This window comes from Macaca nemestrina, chromosome 8 (assembly GCF_043159975.1).
Source record: "Macaca nemestrina isolate mMacNem1 chromosome 8, mMacNem.hap1, whole genome shotgun sequence".
NCBI classification, from domain to species: Eukaryota; Metazoa; Chordata; class Mammalia; order Primates; family Cercopithecidae; genus Macaca; species Macaca nemestrina.
The window spans coordinates 59,640,874-59,658,582 of NC_092132.1; the positions used below are offsets into that span (position 1 = coordinate 59,640,874).

The 17,709-nt window shown below is 51.9% G+C and overlaps 2 protein-coding genes and 1 pseudogene across 2 annotated transcripts; all 3 read right to left on the reverse strand.

Moving 5' to 3' along the window:
- Window positions 1–3,144: 3,144 nt before the first annotated feature.
- On the reverse strand, window positions 3,145–5,237 carry LOC139355587 (exonuclease GOR-like). The gene is given in 3 exon segments (XM_071067427.1): window positions 3,145–3,350; window positions 3,353–3,386; window positions 3,389–5,237. Coding segments are annotated over 3 exon segments (2,073 nt in total). The 5' UTR covers window positions 5,222–5,237.
- A 3,281-nt stretch (window positions 5,238–8,518) lies between these two features.
- On the reverse strand, window positions 8,519–10,611 carry LOC139355588 (exonuclease GOR-like). The gene is given in 3 exon segments (XM_071067428.1): window positions 8,519–8,724; window positions 8,727–8,760; window positions 8,763–10,611. Coding segments are annotated over 3 exon segments (2,073 nt in total). The 5' UTR covers window positions 10,596–10,611.
- Window positions 10,612–13,909: 3,298 nt separating this feature from the next.
- LOC139355589 (exonuclease GOR-like) lies at window positions 13,910–15,986 on the reverse strand (annotated as a pseudogene).
- Window positions 15,987–17,709: the final 1,723 nt, after the last annotated feature.

A 17,709-nucleotide genomic window follows, 5' to 3' on the forward strand; every position in this document is an offset into this window, starting at 1 on the left:
TCACACTAAACCCAATTAATATTCCACCACACCGCAGCTTGGGAACGCCTCAGAGGGTCTGCGGATGGAATCAACTGGAACTCCTGGTTGCTACCCTTGGAGCTAGGTTGCTTTTCCTGAGTTAATTAACCGTCCCTGCCAAGCAGTCCTATCATGGCTACTGCTTCTGAGCTACATAGGAGTAAACTGAGCTTCAGGGAGGTTCGTCGACTTGCTCTGGCCCACACAGCACACCAGGGAGTCAGGATTGGGCCGGCGGTCTGCTGCACGCTGGAGGGCAGGACCTCTCTGGGGTGGCCTTTCCCTGCTCTGTGCACTCCTGCACTGTGGGCAATTTGAGGACAGGAAGTGGACGGCATCCACTTCTCTCCAAGGACATGGCCAACGTTCAACACAGGGGGTCTTCAAAAGGTTCACAGAAAATGGACGTTGTGAAAAATCTCTGCATGGATTTCAGTTGTTTTACACTAAAACAAACTTATACTAACTTGTTATAACCTTTCTGAACCAGATCCACTCTGAGGCACTAAGAAGGATGAGACACCCACTGAAAAGGCCTCCTATCAGAGCAGCACGAATTCCGCTAAAATGGCAGCAAAAACAAACATCAAATTTACGGTGAAGCTTGGGTGGAGGAATGAAGAATTCATTGATGTTTTATGTAAAGCTTATAAGGAGAGTCCCCCGAAGAAATCAGCTGTTCACGAAGGTACAGCTTGTTTTAAGAAGAGATGAGAAGATGTTGAAGATGAATCCTGCAGTGGCTATGAACACCATTGTGCCCAGATCAGCTTGCACCTGGGAGGCAGAGGATGTAGTGAGCCAACATCATGCCACTGCACTCCTGTCCGGGTGACGGGAGGGAAACTCTGTCAAAAAAAAAAAAAAAAAAAAAAGACATACACATCCAATAGAATGCTATTTAAAAAAAAAGAAGGGAAACATGTCGTTTGTAACATGAATGAGCCTAGACGATGTTATACTGAGTGAAATAAAGCCGAGGCCGGGCACGGTGGCTCATGCCTCTAATCCCGGTTCTCTGGCATGCCAAGACAGGTGGAGCACTTGAGCCCAGGAGTTGGCGATCAACCTGGGCAACATGGAGGAAGCCCATCTCTAGAAAAAATACAACAATTAGCCAGGTGTGGTGTGGACGCCTGTGGTATTAGCTACTCAGGAGGCTGAAGTGGGAGGATCTCTTGACCGCGGGAGGTGGAGGCCATGGTGAGCCGTGTTTGTGTCACTGTACTCCAGCCTGGGTGACAGAGTGAGACCCCCTCTGGAAAGGTGAATAAATACGTGACAAAGTTGTAAAGAGCAAAGACAGAAAGACAAATGCTGCATGATCTCACTTCTACGTGGAATCTAACAAAATTGAACTCATGCTTGTAGAGAGCAGAAAGGTGGTTACCAGAGGCAGGGGCCGTGGAGGGACTCGGGAGATGTTAGTCAAACAATACAAAATTTCAGATAGGAATAGTTCTAGAGATCTACTGAACAGCATGACAACTATAGTTAATAACTAAGCATTGTATACTTGAAAACAGCTGTAAGTGTAGATTGTAAACATGTTCTCATCACAATAAAATATGTATGTGAGGAAATGAGTATGCTAATTAGCTCCATTTTGTCATTCCACAATGTATACATATATGAAACCTCACGTTGAATGCCATGAACATATATAATTTTTATTTTCAACTTAAAATTAAATTTAAATAAATTATGAAAATTAAAAGAAATAACACACAATAAAAAAAAATATTTTATTTTTGAAATCTCCAAAGAAGGAGTCTATGTTATAAAGGAAAAGAAAATTCCAGCAACGGTAAAATCAATCAGAAATGCCCTACTTCAGTGCTTTCCTCAGTTTGTGTGACAGAGTGGAAATCCAGTTCTTCACTAAGTCATTGTTCTGGAACAGGGTGTGTTTGTATATAGGTGTGTGGGGGCTCACATATACAAATTAAATTAATGGTACTGTAAGCATTCAAACTATCAGTTTACTTCAGTGAGGTACACAGACACACACATACACACACACACGCACGCACGCACACACACACACACAAACTCGTGTAAAATCAGCCACTCCACCAAAACTAGCTACTTAGTGTCGCATCTCTCATTGAAGATTCAAAATGGGAACATGGATTTAGACAGGCGTGATGATTCCTTCTCTCCTGGAGCCCAGTTGGAAGTCGCCTGACTGATTCAGACATTGTAATTGGTTGGTTGTGTGGGAGAATCCACTTTGACTCTCACCATACATACTCCTGGGAAGTCAGGTAGTGCAGCGGACAGAGCAAGGGCTCTGCAGCCAGGCTGACTGCACCTGACTTGTAGCTAGGATACCTCAGATAAACTGCTTAACACTTGTGCTTCAGTTTCCTCATCTGTAAAATGGGGATAAAACGCTATCTCTCTCACAACTATTATGAGGACTAACTGGGTTAATAGGTGCAAAGTACCAAGTACATAATAAACGAACCACCAGTGCTCCTTACAATCATGAGCATTTGGCGCAGGTGAAGACGCATGGTTTCTTGAGGTATAAAATTAAGCTTTATTTACCTACCCATTGGGTTGTTCCAAGGGTTAATGATACAGTGTTCACGATTTCCCAATGTAAGCCATTTTAAGAAGGAAACATAGTTAACATGAATCGAATACCTACTATGTGCGATTGTTTCAAGGCCTGCCATGTGTTGCTTCATTCATGCCTTATCGTGACCTTATGATCACGCTTTAAAGATAAATACGTAGAAGCACAAAAACGTCCTTTGTCCAATATGACAAAGCCAGTAAGTGGTGGAAGTTGAATTTGAAGCCAGATGTGTAATTCCAGAGCCCAAGTGCTTCACCCACCTCAGCGTGGTGCCTCTACAGAAAAATAGGTAAGGGCACATGGAGGAGCAAATGCCTTTCCGTTGTTTTTAAATTCTTTCATTTTTTGAAATTCCTAGAGACATTGATTCTTTGCCAGCCCCCGGGGGTGGGGGAAAGCTCGGGTGGGGGAGGGGAGGTTCCGATAGCACCAGAGGAGAGGAAGACGCCCAGCAGTTAAGACTGGCAGGAGGCTGGGGGGCCAGGGGGCTGGCTTTGTTCTCAGAGATCATGGAAGTCCAGGTGGGCTGAGGGAGGCTAGCGGTGGAAGAAGGACAGAGGTCTGGGAGGGTCAGAGGGATGGGGCCAGGCGCGAGGGACCGCGGCAGGGACTCGGGGGCCTGGGAGTGGGGGCTCGGGGCTGGGGGAGGCGATTGGTGGAAGGATAGAGGTCTGGGAGGGGCAGAGGGATGGGGACAGTCGCGAGGGGCCGCGGCAGGGACTCCGGGGGACTGGAAGTCGGGGTCGGGGTTAGTCTTGGCTTTTTGCCCTCTCCTGCAAAACCGGCTGCTTCGGTTTCTGTCGCTTTGCGGCCAGGTGGACTGGGTTAGCTCTCGGGAGCGATCGCAGTTGTGGAAGAGGCCTGGGTCTGAGGACAGGCCAGGGCGGCGGGAGAGGCGGACGGGTGGCCTCGCTGGATCCCGGCGCGCTCTCGGACTTTCCACATCACCAGCTGCAGGCAGGCGTTTGCGTCCTGGCAGGAGTCGTGCCCGTCCTGGCTGTCCTGGATGATCTGTCCGAGGTAGTCGGCCGTGAGATTCCTTAGGGAGCGCTTGTAGGGGAAACCCCGGTAGTGCGGGAAGAGCACCGCCGTGTCCACCACGGTGCTGTGGATCAGCTTCAGGGCCAGCAGGTCGCTCTCCAGGCTGTGCCCGATGAGGATGGTTTGGGCGCTGAAAAAGCTCAGCAGGATGGCTTGGACTTTCGGCAACGTGATGCTGGTCTGGGCGACGTCGGCCTCGGTCACGCCGGAAAACCTGGTGTTGTAGTCCACGATCTCGTTGTCGGGCTTGACGAAGGTGTCGTACACCACCCGCATGTCGGCGTCCACCACGGTGACACGGGTCAGCTCTAGGCCGTGCGTGGTGTAGCACATCTCACAGTCCAAGGCGTAGATTCCGGGATAAGCGTCTCTGGAAAACTCTTTCTTGAAGGTCTTCACGAAGCCATCCAGGCTCTCCTTGCGGCCGTCCCGCACGTGCTGCTTTGCCACCTGGCAGCCCACGGAGCCAGGAGCGGCTGCACAGCAGGTGTACTGGGTAAGCCGGCCTCCGGCCACTTGGCTGGAGCGGACCCTCCCCCAGTGGTAGTAACACACCTGGTCGCGTACACAGCGGCCCGAAGGGGACACCAGGTACTCGGTGCCACAGCGGCAGCAGACCCTGCGGGAGGAGTCGCCTGGCCCCTTCCCCTGGGCAGTGAAGAGGACGGCGCCTCCGGGCCGCTCGGGGTGCGGGAAGGGGTAGCCGTTCTCCTTGAGCTGCTCCCGAGTGAGCAGGAAGTCCTGGAGGCGGCTGTACAGAGCGGTCCTGCTGAGGCCGGGCATGGAGCTGGGGGTCAGGCCCTTCAGTCTCTTGAGGGCGTTCAGCACCACATTCAGGTAGACGTTCTTGTTGGGGCTGCGGTCGTGGGCCACCTTCTCCTCGTTCAGCGCCTTCTCCTTCGCCTCCTGCTCGGAGGCGCAGAACTGGAGACACTCTTGGGTGAGCAGTTGGAGATAGCCTCGGCGGATGACGGTGGGGACTCGGCACCCAGACTTTCGGAGGAGGATGGGTTTCTTCAGACTCCGTAAGGATGGACGATGGGCGATTCGCTTAGAGCTGTCGGTGGTGGAGGTCCTGTATGCCATCCCTGACCTGTTGTGCGTCTTCCATGGCTGTGTGCCGACCTTGGAGCCATCGGAGCGTTGGTGGCTGCTGGCCGCCAGGGTTCTCTTGGCATCTGTGGGACCTGTGTCCAAGCAAGGGCTGGGAAAGTGGGCGATCCTCTTCCTCTCCCTGGGGGCTGAGATGCGGACTGCGGGGGGCCTCTCTGTCAGCCTTGGGGCGGCTGGCGGCTGGCAGGCCGATGCCCTCTGCGCAGGGAAGTACCACGCCTCCGTCACCATCTTGGGCCACTCTGGGGCCACGGCCGGACCGCTATTCTGAGGCTCCGCCTGGATCCCCACAAGCGCTGAGGCCTGGTTGTACATCTGGGGCACCCAGAGCCCGAAGTTCCGGGCAGGTTGATGAGAGGGCAGTGGGAGCTCTAGAGCCTCGAGGGCCAGCTCCTCGGCCACCTTCTTAGCTTCTGGATATCCGGGTGGGAACCAGCAAGGAGCTGTGGCTCTCAACATCTTGCTGCCTTCTGGAGCACTGGCCTGGCTCTGCTGCTCTGCGGACTCGCGGGCTTCAGTGAGTGCCGCGGCCGCCGCGCCTCGCCTTTATATAGGCACAGGGCAGAGTGGGCGGGACTTCCCCTTCATTAGATTGGCACTTCAATCCAATCACACTAAACCCAATTAATTTTCCACCACACCGCAGCTTGGGAACGCCTCAGAGGGTCTGCGGATGGAATCAACTGGAACTCCTGGTTGCTACCCTTGGAGCTAGGTTGCTTTTCCTGAGTTAATTAACCGTCCCTGCCAAGCAGTCCTATCATGGCTACTGGTTCTGAGCTACATAGGAGTAAACTGAGCTTCAGGGAGGTTCGTCGACTTGCTCTGGCCCACACAGCACACCAGGGAGTCAGGATTGGGCCGGCAGTCTGCTGCACGTTGGAGGGCAGGACCTCGCTGGGGTGGCCTTTCCCTGCTCTGTGCACTCCTGCACTGTGGGCAATTTGAGGACAGGAAGTGGACGGCATCCACTTCTCTCCAAGGACATGGCCAACGTTCAACACAGGGGGTCTTCAAAAGGTTCACAGAAAATGGACGTTGTGAAAAATCTCTGCATGGATTTCAGTTGTTTTACACTAAAACAAACTTATACTAACTTGTTATAACCTTTCTGAACCAGATCCACTCTGAGGCACTAAGAAGGATGAGACACCCACTGAAAAGGACTCCTATCAGAGCAACACGAATTCCGCTAAAATGGCAGCAAAAACAAACCAAATTTACGGTGAAGCTTGGGTGGAGGAATGAAGAATTCATTGATGTTTTATGTAAAGCTTATAAGGAGAGTCCTCCGAAGAAATCAGCTGTTGACGAAGGTACAGCCTGTTTTAAGAAGAGATGAGAAGATGTTGAAGATGAATCCTGCAGTGGCTATGAACACCATTGTGCCCAGATCAGCTTGCACCTGGGAGGCAGAGGATGTAGTGAGCCAACATCATGCCACTGCACTCTGTCGGGGCGACGGGAGGGAAACTCTGTCAAAAAAAAAAAAAAAAAAAAAAAAAAAAGACATACACATCCAATAGAATGCTATTTAAAAAAAAAGAAGGGAAACATGTCGTTTGTAACATGAATGAGCCTAGACGATGTTATACTGAGTGAAATAAAGCCGAGGCCGGGCACGGTGGCTCATGCCTCTAATCCCGGTTCTCTGGCATGCCAAGACAGGTGGAGCACTTGAGCCCAGGAGTTGGCGATCAACCTGGGCAACATGGAGGAAGCCCATCTCTAGAAAAAATACAACAATTAGCCAGGTGTGGTGTGGACGCCTGTGGTATTAGCTACTCAGGAGGCTGAAGTGGGAGGATCTCTTGACCGCGGGAGGTGGAGGCCATGGTGAGCCGTGTTTGTGTCACTGTACTCCAGCCTGGGTGACAGAGTGAGACCCCCTCTGGAAAGGTGAATAAATACGTGACAAAGTTGTAAAGAGCAAAGACAGAAAGACAAATGCTGCATGATCTCACTTCTACGTGGAATCTAACAAAATTGAACTCATGCTTGTAGAGAGCAGAAAGGTGGTTACCAGAGGCAGGGGCCGTGGAGGGACTCGGGAGATGTTAGTCAAACAATACAAAATTTCAGATAGGAATAGTTCTAGAGATCTACTGAACAGCATGACAACTATAGTTAATAACTAAGCATTGTATACTTGAAAACAGCTGTAAGTGTAGATTGTAAACATGTTCTCATCACAATAAAATATGTATGTGAGGAAATGAGTATGCTAATTAGCTCCATTTTGTCATTCCACAATGTATACATATATGAAACCTCACGTTGAATGCCATGAACATATATAATTTTTATTTTCAACTTAAAATTAAATTTAAATAAATTATGAAAATTAAAAGAAATAACACACAATAAAAAAAAATATTTTATTTTTGAAATCTCCAAAGAAGGAGTCTATGTTATAAAGGAAAAGAAAATTCCAGCAACGGTAAAATCAATCAGAAATGCCCTACTTCAGTGCTTTCCTCAGTTTGTGTGACAGAGTGGAAATCCAGTTCTTCACTAAGTCATTGTTCTGGAACAGGGTGTGTTTGTATATAGGTGTGTGGGGGCTCACATATACAAATTAAATTAATGGTACTGTAAGCATTCAAACTATCAGTTTACTTCAGTGAGGTACACAGACACACACATACACACACACACGCACGCACGCACACACACACACACAAACTCGTGTAAAATCAGCCACTCCACCAAAACTAGCTACTTAGTGTCGCATCTCTCATTGAAGATTCAAAATGGGAACATGGATTTAGACAGGCGTGATGATTCCTTCTCTCCTGGAGCCCAGTTGGAAGTCGCCTGACTGATTCAGACATTGTAATTGGTTGGTTGTGTGGGAGAATCCACTTTGACTCTCACCATACATACTCCTGGGAAGTCAGGTAGTGCAGCGGACAGAGCAAGGGCTCTGCAGCCAGGCTGACTGCACCTGACTTGTAGCTAGGATACCTCAGATAAACTGCTTAACACTTGTGCTTCAGTTTCCTCATCTGTAAAATGGGGATAAAACGCTATCTCTCTCACAACTATTATGAGGACTAACTGGGTTAATAGGTGCAAAGTACCAAGTACATAATAAACGAACCACCAGTGCTCCTTACAATCATGAGCATTTGGCGCAGGTGAAGACGCATGGTTTCTTGAGGTATAAAATTAAGCTTTATTTACCTACCCATTGGGTTGTTCCAAGGGTTAATGATACAGTGTTCACGATTTCCCAATGTAAGCCATTTTAAGAAGGAAACATAGTTAACATGAATCGAATACCTACTATGTGCGATTGTTTCAAGGCCTGCCATGTGTTGCTTCATTCATGCCTTATCGTGACCTTATGATCACGCTTTAAAGATAAATACGTAGAAGCACAAAAACGTCCTTTGTCCAATATGACAAAGCCAGTAAGTGGTGGAAGTTGAATTTGAAGCCAGATGTGTAATTCCAGAGCCCAAGTGCTTCACCCACCTCAGCGTGGTGCCTCTACAGAAAAATAGGTAAGGGCACATGGAGGAGCAAATGCCTTTCCGTTGTTTTTAAATTCTTTCATTTTTTGAAATTCCTAGAGACATTGATTCTTTGCCAGCCCCCGGGGGTGGGGGAAAGCTCGGGTGGGGGAGGGGAGGTTCCGATAGCACCAGAGGAGAGGAAGACGCCCAGCAGTTAAGACTGGCAGGAGGCTGGGGGGCCAGGGGGCTGGCTTTGTTCTCAGAGATCATGGAAGTCCAGGTGGGCTGAGGGAGGCTAGCGGTGGAAGAAGGACAGAGGTCTGGGAGGGTCAGAGGGATGGGGCCAGGCGCGAGGGACCGCGGCAGGGACTCGGGGGCCTGGGAGTGGGGGCTCGGGGCTGGGGGAGGCGATTGGTGGAAGGATAGAGGTCTGGGAGGGGCAGAGGGATGGGGACAGTCGCGAGGGGCCGCGGCAGGGACTCCGGGGGACTGGAAGTCGGGGTCGGGGTTAGTCTTGGCTTTTTGCCCTCTCCTGCAAAACCGGCTGCTTCGGTTTCTGTCGCTTTGCGGCCAGGTGGACTGGGTTAGCTCTCGGGAGCGATCGCAGTTGTGGAAGAGGCCTGGGTCTGAGGACAGGCCAGGGCGGCGGGAGAGGCGGACGGGTGGCCTCGCTGGATCCCGGCGCGCTCTCGGACTTTCCACATCACCAGCTGCAGGCAGGCGTTTGCGTCCTGGCAGGAGTCGTGCCCGTCCTGGCTGTCCTGGATGATCTGTCCGAGGTAGTCGGCCGTGAGATTCCTTAGGGAGCGCTTGTAGGGGAAACCCCGGTAGTGCGGGAAGAGCACCGCCGTGTCCACCACGGTGCTGTGGATCAGCTTCAGGGCCAGCAGGTCGCTCTCCAGGCTGTGCCCGATGAGGATGGTTTGGGCGCTGAAAAAGCTCAGCAGGATGGCTTGGACTTTCGGCAACGTGATGCTGGTCTGGGCGACGTCGGCCTCGGTCACGCCGGAAAACCTGGTGTTGTAGTCCACGATCTCGTTGTCGGGCTTGACGAAGGTGTCGTACACCACCCGCATGTCGGCGTCCACCACGGTGACGCGGGTCAGCTCTAGGCCGTGCGTGGTGTAGCACATCTCACAGTCCAAGGCGTAGATTCCGGGATAAGCGTCTCTGGAAAACTCTTTCTTGAAGGTCTTCACGAAGCCATCCAGGCTCTCCTTGCGGCCGTCCCGCACGTGCTGCTTTGCCACCTGGCAGCCCACGGAGCCAGGAGCGGCTGCACAGCAGGTGTACTGGGTAAGCCGGCCTCCGGCCACTTGGCTGGAGCGGACCCTCCCCCAGTGGTAGTAACACACCTGGTCGCGTACACAGCGGCCCGAAGGGGACACCAGGTACTCGGTGCCACAGCGGCAGCAGACCCTGCGGGAGGAGTCGCCTGGCCCCTTCCCCTGGGCAGTGAAGAGGACGGCGCCTCCGGGCCGCTCGGGGTGCGGGAAGGGGTAGCCGTTCTCCTTGAGCTGCTCCCGAGTGAGCAGGAAGTCCTGGAGGCGGCTGTACAGAGCGGTCCTGCTGAGGCCGGGCATGGAGCTGGGGGTCAGGCCCTTCAGTCTCTTGAGGGCGTTCAGCACCACATTCAGGTAGACGTTCTTGTTGGGGCTGCGGTCGTGGGCCACCTTCTCCTCGTTCAGCGCCTTCTCCTTCGCCTCCTGCTCGGAGGCACAGAACTGGAGACACTCTTGGGTGAGCAGTTGGAGATAGCCTCGGCGGATGACGGTGGGGACTCGGCACCCAGACTTTCGGAGGAGGATGGGTTTCTTCAGACTCCGTAAGGATGGACGATGAGCGATTCGCTTAGAGCTGTCGGTGGTGGAGGTCCTGTATGCCATCCCTGACCTGTTGTGCGTCTTCCATGGCTGTGTGCCGACCTTGGAGCCATCGGAGCGTTGGTGGCTGCTGGCCGCCAGGGTTCTCTTGGCATCTGTGGGACCTGTGTCCAAGCAAGGGCTGGGAAAGTGGGCGATCCTCTTCCTCTCCCTGGGGGCTGAGATGCGGACTGCGGGGGGCCTCTCTGTCAGCCTTGGGGCGGCTGGCGGCTGGCAGGCCGATGCCCTCTGCGCAGGGAAGTACCACGCCTCCGTCACCATCTTGGGCCACTCTGGGGCCACGGCCGGACCGCTATTCTGAGGCTCCGCCTGGATCCCCACAAGCGCTGAGGCCTGGTTGTACATCTGGGGCACCCAGAGCCCGAAGTTCCGGGCAGGTTGATGAGAGGGCAGTGGGAGCTCTAGAGCCTCGAGGGCCAGCTCCTCGGCCACCTTCTTAGCTTCTGGATATCCGGGTGGGAACCAGCAAGGAGCTGTGGCTCTCAACATCTTGCTGCCTTCTGGAGCACTGGCCTGGCTCTGCTGCTCTGCGGACTCGCGGGCTTCAGTGAGTGCCGCGGCCGCCGCGCCTCGCCTTTATATAGGCACAGGGCAGAGTGGGCGGGACTTCCCCTTCATTAGATTGGCACTTCAATCCAATCACACTAAACCCAATTAATATTCCACCACACCGCAGCTTGGGAACGCCTCAGAGGGTCTGCGGATGGAATCAACTGGAACTCCTGGTTGCTACCCTTGGAGCTAGGTTGCTTTTCCTGAGTTAATTAACCGTCCCTGCCAAGCAGTCCTATCATGGCTACTGGTTCTGAGCTACATAGGAGTAAACTGAGCTTCAGGGAGGTTCGTCGACTTGCTCTGGCCCACACAGCACACCAGGGAGTCAGGATTGGGCCGGCAGTCTGCTGCACGTTGGAGGGCAGGACCTCGCTGGGGTGGCCTTTCCCTGCTCTGTGTACTCCTGCACTGTGGGCAATTTGAGGACAGGAAGTGGACGGCATCCACTTCTCTCCAAGGACATGGCCAACGTTCAACACAGGGGGTCTTCAAAAGGTTCACAGAAAATGGACGTTGTGAAAAATCTCTGCATGGATTTCAGTTGTTTTACACTAAAACAAACTTATACTAACTTGTTATAACCTTTGTGAACCAGATCCACTCTGAGGCACTAAGAAGGATGAGACACCCACTGAAAAGGACTCCTATCAGAGCAACACGAATTCCGCTAAAATGGCAGCAAAAACAAACCAAATTTACGGTGAAGCTTGGGTGGAGGAATGAAGAATTCATTGATGTTTTATGTAAAGCTTATAAGGAGAGTCCTCCGAAGAAATCAGCTGTTGACGAAGGTACAGCTTGTTTTAAGAAGAGATGAGAAGATGTTGAAGATGAATCCTGCAGTGGCTATGAACACCATTGTGCCCAGATCAGCTTGCACCTGGGAGGCAGAGGATGTAGTGAGCCAACATCATGCCACTGCACTCCTGTCCGGGCGACGGGAGGGAAACTCTGTCAAAAAAAAAAAAAAAAAAAAAAAAAAAAAAAAAAAAAAAAAAGACATACACATCCAATAGAATGCTATTTAAAAAAAAAGAAGGGAAACATGTCGTTTGTAACATGAATGAGCCTAGACGATGTTATACTGAGTGAAATAAAGCCGAGGCCGGGCACGGTGGCTCATGCCTCTAATCCCGGTTCTCTGGCATGCCAAGACAGGTGGAGCACTTGAGCCCAGGAGTTGGCGATCAACCTGGGCAACATGGAGGAAGCCCATCTCTAGAAAAAATACAACAATTAGCCAGGTGTGGTGTGGACGCCTGTGGTATTAGCTACTCAGGAGGCTGAAGTGGGAGGATCTCTTGACCGCGGGAGGTGGAGGCCATGGTGAGCCGTGTTTGTGTCACTGTACTCCAGCCTGGGTGACAGAGTGAGACCCCCTCTGGAAAGGTGAATAAATACGTGACAAAGTTGTAAAGAGCAAAGACAGAAAGACAAATGCTGCATGATCTCACTTCTACGTGGAATCTAACAAAATTGAACTCATGCTTGTAGAGAGCAGAAAGGTGGTTACCAGAGGCAGGGGCCGTGGAGGGACTCGGGAGATGTTAGTCAAACAATACAAAATTTCAGATAGGAATAGTTCTAGAGATCTACTGAACAGCATGACAACTATAGTTAATAACTAAGCATTGTATACTTGAAAACAGCTGTAAGTGTAGATTGTAAACATGTTCTCATCACAATAAAATATGTATGTGAGGAAATGAGTATGCTAATTAGCTCCATTTTGTCATTCCACAATGTATACATGTATGAAACCTCACGTTGAATGCCATGAACATATATAATTTTTATTTTCAACTTAAAATTAAATTTAAATAAATTATGAAAATTAAAAGAAATAACACACAATAAAAAAAAATATTTTATTTTTGAAATCTCCAAAGAAGGAGTCTATGTTATAAAGGAAAAGAAAATTCCAGCAACGGTAAAATCAATCAGAAATGCCCTACTTCAGTGCTTTCCTCAGTTTGTGTGACAGAGTGGAAATCCAGTTCTTCACTAAGTCATTGTTCTGGAACAGGGTGTGTTTGTATATAGGTGTGTGGGGGCTCACATATACAAATTAAATTAATGGTACTGTAAGCATTCAAACTATCAGTTTACTTTAGTGAGGTACACAGACACACACATACACACACACACACGCAGGCACGCACACACACACACACAAACTCGTGTAAAATCAGCCACTCCACCAAAACTAGCTACTTAGTGTCGCATCTCTCATTGAAGATTCAAAATGGGAACATGGATTTAGAGAGGCGTGATGATTCCTTGTCTCCTGGAGCCCAGTTGGAAGTCGCCTGACTGATTCCGACATTGTAATTGGTTGGTTGCGTGGAAGAATCCACTTTGACTCTCACCATACATACTCCTGGGAAGTCAGGTAGTGCAGCGGACAGAGCAAGGGCTCTGCAGCCAGGCTGACTGCACCTGACTTGTAGCTAGGATACCTCAGATAAACTGCTTAACACTTGTGCTTCAGTTTCCTCATCTGTAAAATGGGGATAAAACGCTATCTCTCTCACAACTATTATGAGGACTAACTGGGTTAATAGGTGCAAAGTACCAAGTACATAATAAACGAACCACCAGTGCTCCTTACAATCATGAGCATTTGGCGCAGGTGAAGACGCATGGTTTCTTGAGGTATAAAATTAAGCTTTATTTACCTACCCATTGGGTTGTTCCAAGGGTTAATGATACAGTGTTCACGATTTCCCAATGTAAGCCATTTTAAGAAGGAAACATAGTTAACATGAATCGAATACCTACTATGTGCGATTGTTTCAGGGCCTGCCATGTGTTGCTTCATTCATGCCTTATCGTGACCTTATGATCACGCTTTAAAGATAAATACGTAGAAGCACAAAAACGTCCTTTGTCCAATATGACAAAGCCAGTAAGTGGTGGAAGTTGAATTTGAAGCCAGATGTGTAATTCCAGAGCCCAAGTGCTTCACCCACCTCAGCGTGGTGCCTCTACAGAAAAATAGGTAAGGGCACATGGAGGAGCAAATGCCTTTCCGTTGTTTTTAAATTCTTTCATTTTTTGAAATTCCTAGAGACATTGATTCTTTGCCAGCCCCCGGGGGTGGGGGAAAGCTCGGGTGGGGGAGGGGCGGTTCCGATAGCACCAGAGGAGAGGAAGACGCCCAGCAGTTAAGACTGGCAGGAGGCTGGGGGGCCAGGGGGCTGGCTTTGTTCTCAGAGATCATGGAAGTCCAGGTGGGCTGAGGGAGGCTAGCGGTGGAAGAAGGACAGAGGTCTGGGAGGGTCAGAGGGATGGGGCCAGGCGCGAGGGACCGCGGCAGGGACTCGGGGGCCTGGGAGTGGGGGCTCGGGGCTGGGGGAGGCGATTGGTGGAAGGATAGAGGTCTGGGAGGGGCAGAGGGATGGGGACAGTCGCGAGGGGCCGCGGCAGGGACTCCGGGGGACTGGAAGTCGGGGTCGGGGTTAGTCTTGGCTTTTTGCCCTCTCCTGCAAAACCGGCTGCTTCGGTTTCTGTCGCTTTGCGGCCAGGTGGACTGGGTTAGCTCTCGGGAGCGATCGCAGTTGTGGAAGAGGCCTGGGTCTGAGGACAGGCCAGGGCGGCGGGAGAGGCGGACGGGTGGCCTCGCTGGATCCCGGCGCGCTCTCGGACTTTCCACATCACCAGCTGCAGGCAGGCGTTTGCGTCCTGGCAGGAGTCGTGCCCGTCCTGGCTGTCCTGGATGATCTGTCCGAGGTAGTCGGCCGTGAGATTCCTTAGGGAGCGCTTGTAGGGGAAACCCCGGTAGTGCGGGAAGAGCACCGCCGTGTCCACCACGGTGCTGTGGATCAGCTTCAGGGCCAGCAGGTCGCTCTCCAGGCTGTGCCCGATGAGGATGGTTTGGGCGCTGAAAAAGCTCAGCAGGATGGCTTGGACTTTCGGCAACGTGATGCTGGTCTGGGCGACGTCGGCCTCGGTCACGCCGGAAAACCTGGTGTTGTAGTCCACGATCTCGTTGTCGGGCTTGACGAAGGTGTCGTACACCACCCGCATGTCGGCGTCCACCACGGTGACACGGGTCAGCTCTAGGCCGTGCGTGGTGTAGCACATCTCACAGTCCAAGGCGTAGATTCCGGGATAAGCGTCTCTGGAAAACTCTTTCTTGAAGGTCTTCACGAAGCCATCCAGGCTCTCCTTGCGGCCGTCCCGCACGTGCTGCTTTGCCACCTGGCAGCCCACGGAGCCAGGAGCGGCTGCACAGCAGGTGTACTGGGTAAGCCGGCCTCCGGCCACTTGGCTGGAGCGGACCCTCCCCCAGTGGTAGTAACACACCTGGTCGCGTACACAGCGGCCCGAAGGGGACACCAGGTACTCGGTGCCACAGCGGCAGCAGACCCTGCGGGAGGAGTCGCCTGGCCCCTTCCCCTGGGCAGTGAAGAGGACGGCGCCTCCGGGCCGCTCGGGGTGCGGGAAGGGGTAGCCGTTCTCCTTGAGCTGCTCCCGAGTGAGCAGGAAGTCCTGGAGGCGGCTGTACAGAGCGGTCCTGCTGAGGCCGGGCATGGAGCTGGGGGTCAGGCCCTTCAGTCTCTTGAGGGCGTTCAGCACCACATTCAGGTAGACGTTCTTGTTGGGGCTGCGGTCGTGGGCCACCTTCTCCTCGTTCAGCGCCTTCTCCTTCGCCTCCTGCTCGGAGGCACAGAACTGGAGACACTCTTGGGTGAGCAGTTGGAGATAGCCTCGGCGGATGACGGTGGGGACTCGGCACCCAGACTTTCGGAGGAGGATGGGTTTCTTCAGACTCCGTAAGGATGGACGATGAGCGATTCGCTTAGAGCTGTCGGTGGTGGAGGTCCTGTATGCCATCCCTGACCTGTTGTGCGTCTTCCATGGCTGTGTGCCGACCTTGGAGCCATCGGAGCGTTGGTGGCTGCTGGCCGCCAGGGTTCTCTTGGCATCTGTGGGACCTGTGTCCAAGCAAGGGCTGGGAAAGTGGGCGATCCTCTTCCTCTCCCTGGGGGCTGAGATGCGGACTGCGGGGGGCCTCTCTGTCAGCCTTGGGGCGGCTGGCGGCTGGCAGGCCGATGCCCTCTGCGCAGGGAAGTACCACGCCTCCGTCACCATCTTGGGCCACTCTGGGGCCACGGCCGGAACGCTATTCTGAGGCTCCGCCTGGATCCCCACAAGCGCTGAGGCCTGGTTGTACATCTGGGGCACCCAGAGCCCGAAGTTCCGGGCAGGTTGATGAGAGGGCAGTGGGAGCTCTAGAGCCTCGAGGGCCAGCTCCTCGGCCACCTTCTTAGCTTCTGGATATCCGGGTGGGAACCAGCAAGGAGCTGTGGCTCTCAACATCTTGCTGCCTTCTGGAGCACTGGCCTGGCTCTGCTGCTCTGCGGACTCGCGGGCTTCAGTGAGTGCCGCGGCCGCCGCGCCTCGCCTTTATATAGGCACAGGGCAGAGTGGGCGGGACTTCCCCTTCATTAGATTGGCACTTCAATCCAATCAAACTAAACCCAATTAATATTCCAACACACCGCAGCTTGGGAACGCCTCAGAGGGTCTGCGGATGGAATCAACTGGAACTCCTGGTTGCTACCCTTGGAGCTAGGTTGCTTTTCCTGAGTTAATTAACCGTCCCTGCCAAGCAGTCCTATCATGGCTACTGGTTCTGAGCTACATAGGAGTAAACTGAGCTTCAGGGAGGTTCGTCGACTTGCTCTGGCCCACACAGCACACCAGGGAGTCAGGATTGGGCCGGCAGTCTGCTGCACGTTGGAGGGCAGGACCTCGCTGGGGTGGCCTTTCCCTGCTCTGTGTACTCCTGCACTGTGGGCAATTTGAGGACAGGAAGTGGACGGCATCCACTTCTCTCCAAGGACATGGCCAACGTTCAACACAGGGGGTCTTCAAAAGGTTCACAGAAAATGGACGTTGTGAAAAATCTCTGCATGGATTTCAGTTGTTTTACACTAAAACAAACTTATACTAACTTGTTATAACCTTTCTGAACCAGATCCACTCTGAGGCACTAAGAAGGATGAGACACCCACTGAAAAGGACTCCTATCAGAGCAACACGAATTCCGCTAAAATGGCAGCAAAAACAAACCAAATTTACGGTGAAGCTTGGGTGGAGGAATGAAGAATTCATTGATGTTTTATGTAAAGCTTATAAGGAGAGTCCTCCGAAGAAATCAGCTGTTGACGAAGGTACAGCTTGTTTTAAGAAGAGATGAGAAGATGTTGAAGATGAATCCTGCAGTGGCTATGAACACCATTGTGCCCAGATCAGCTTGCACCTGGGAGGCAGAGGATGTAGTGAGCCAACATCATGCCACTGCACTCCTGTCCGGGCGACGGGAGGGAAACTCTGTCAAAAAAAAAAAAAAAAAAAAAAAAAAAAAAAAAAAAGACATACACATCCAATAGAATGCTATTTAAAAAAAAAGAAGGGAAACATGTCGTTTGTAACATGAATGAGCCTAGACGATGTTATACTGAGTGAAATAAAGCCGAGGCCGGGCACGGTGGCTCATGCCTCTAATCCCGGTTCTCTGGCATGCCAAGACAGGTGGAGCACTTGAGCCCAGGAGTTGGCGATCAACCTGGGCAACATGGAGGAAGCCCATCTCTAGAAAAAATACAACAATTAGCCAGGTGTGGTGTGGACGCCTGTGGTATTAGCTACTCAGGAGGCTGAAGTGGGAGGATCTCTTGACCGCGGGAGGTGGAGGCCATGGTGAGCCGTGTTTGTGTCACTGTACTCCAGCCTGGGTGACAGAGTGAGACCCCCTCTGGAAAGGTGAATAAATACGTGACAAAGTTGTAAAGAGCAAAGACAGAAAGACAAATGCTGCATGATCTCACTTCTACGTGGAATCTAACAAAATTGAACTCATGCTTGTAGAGAGCAGAAAGGTGGTTACCAGAGGCAGGGGCCGTGGAGGGACTCGGGAGATGTTAGTCAAACAATACAAAATTTCAGATAGGAATAGTTCTAGAGATCTACTGAACAGCATGACAACTATAGTTAATAACTAAGCATTGTATACTTGAAAACAGCTGTAAGTGTAGAT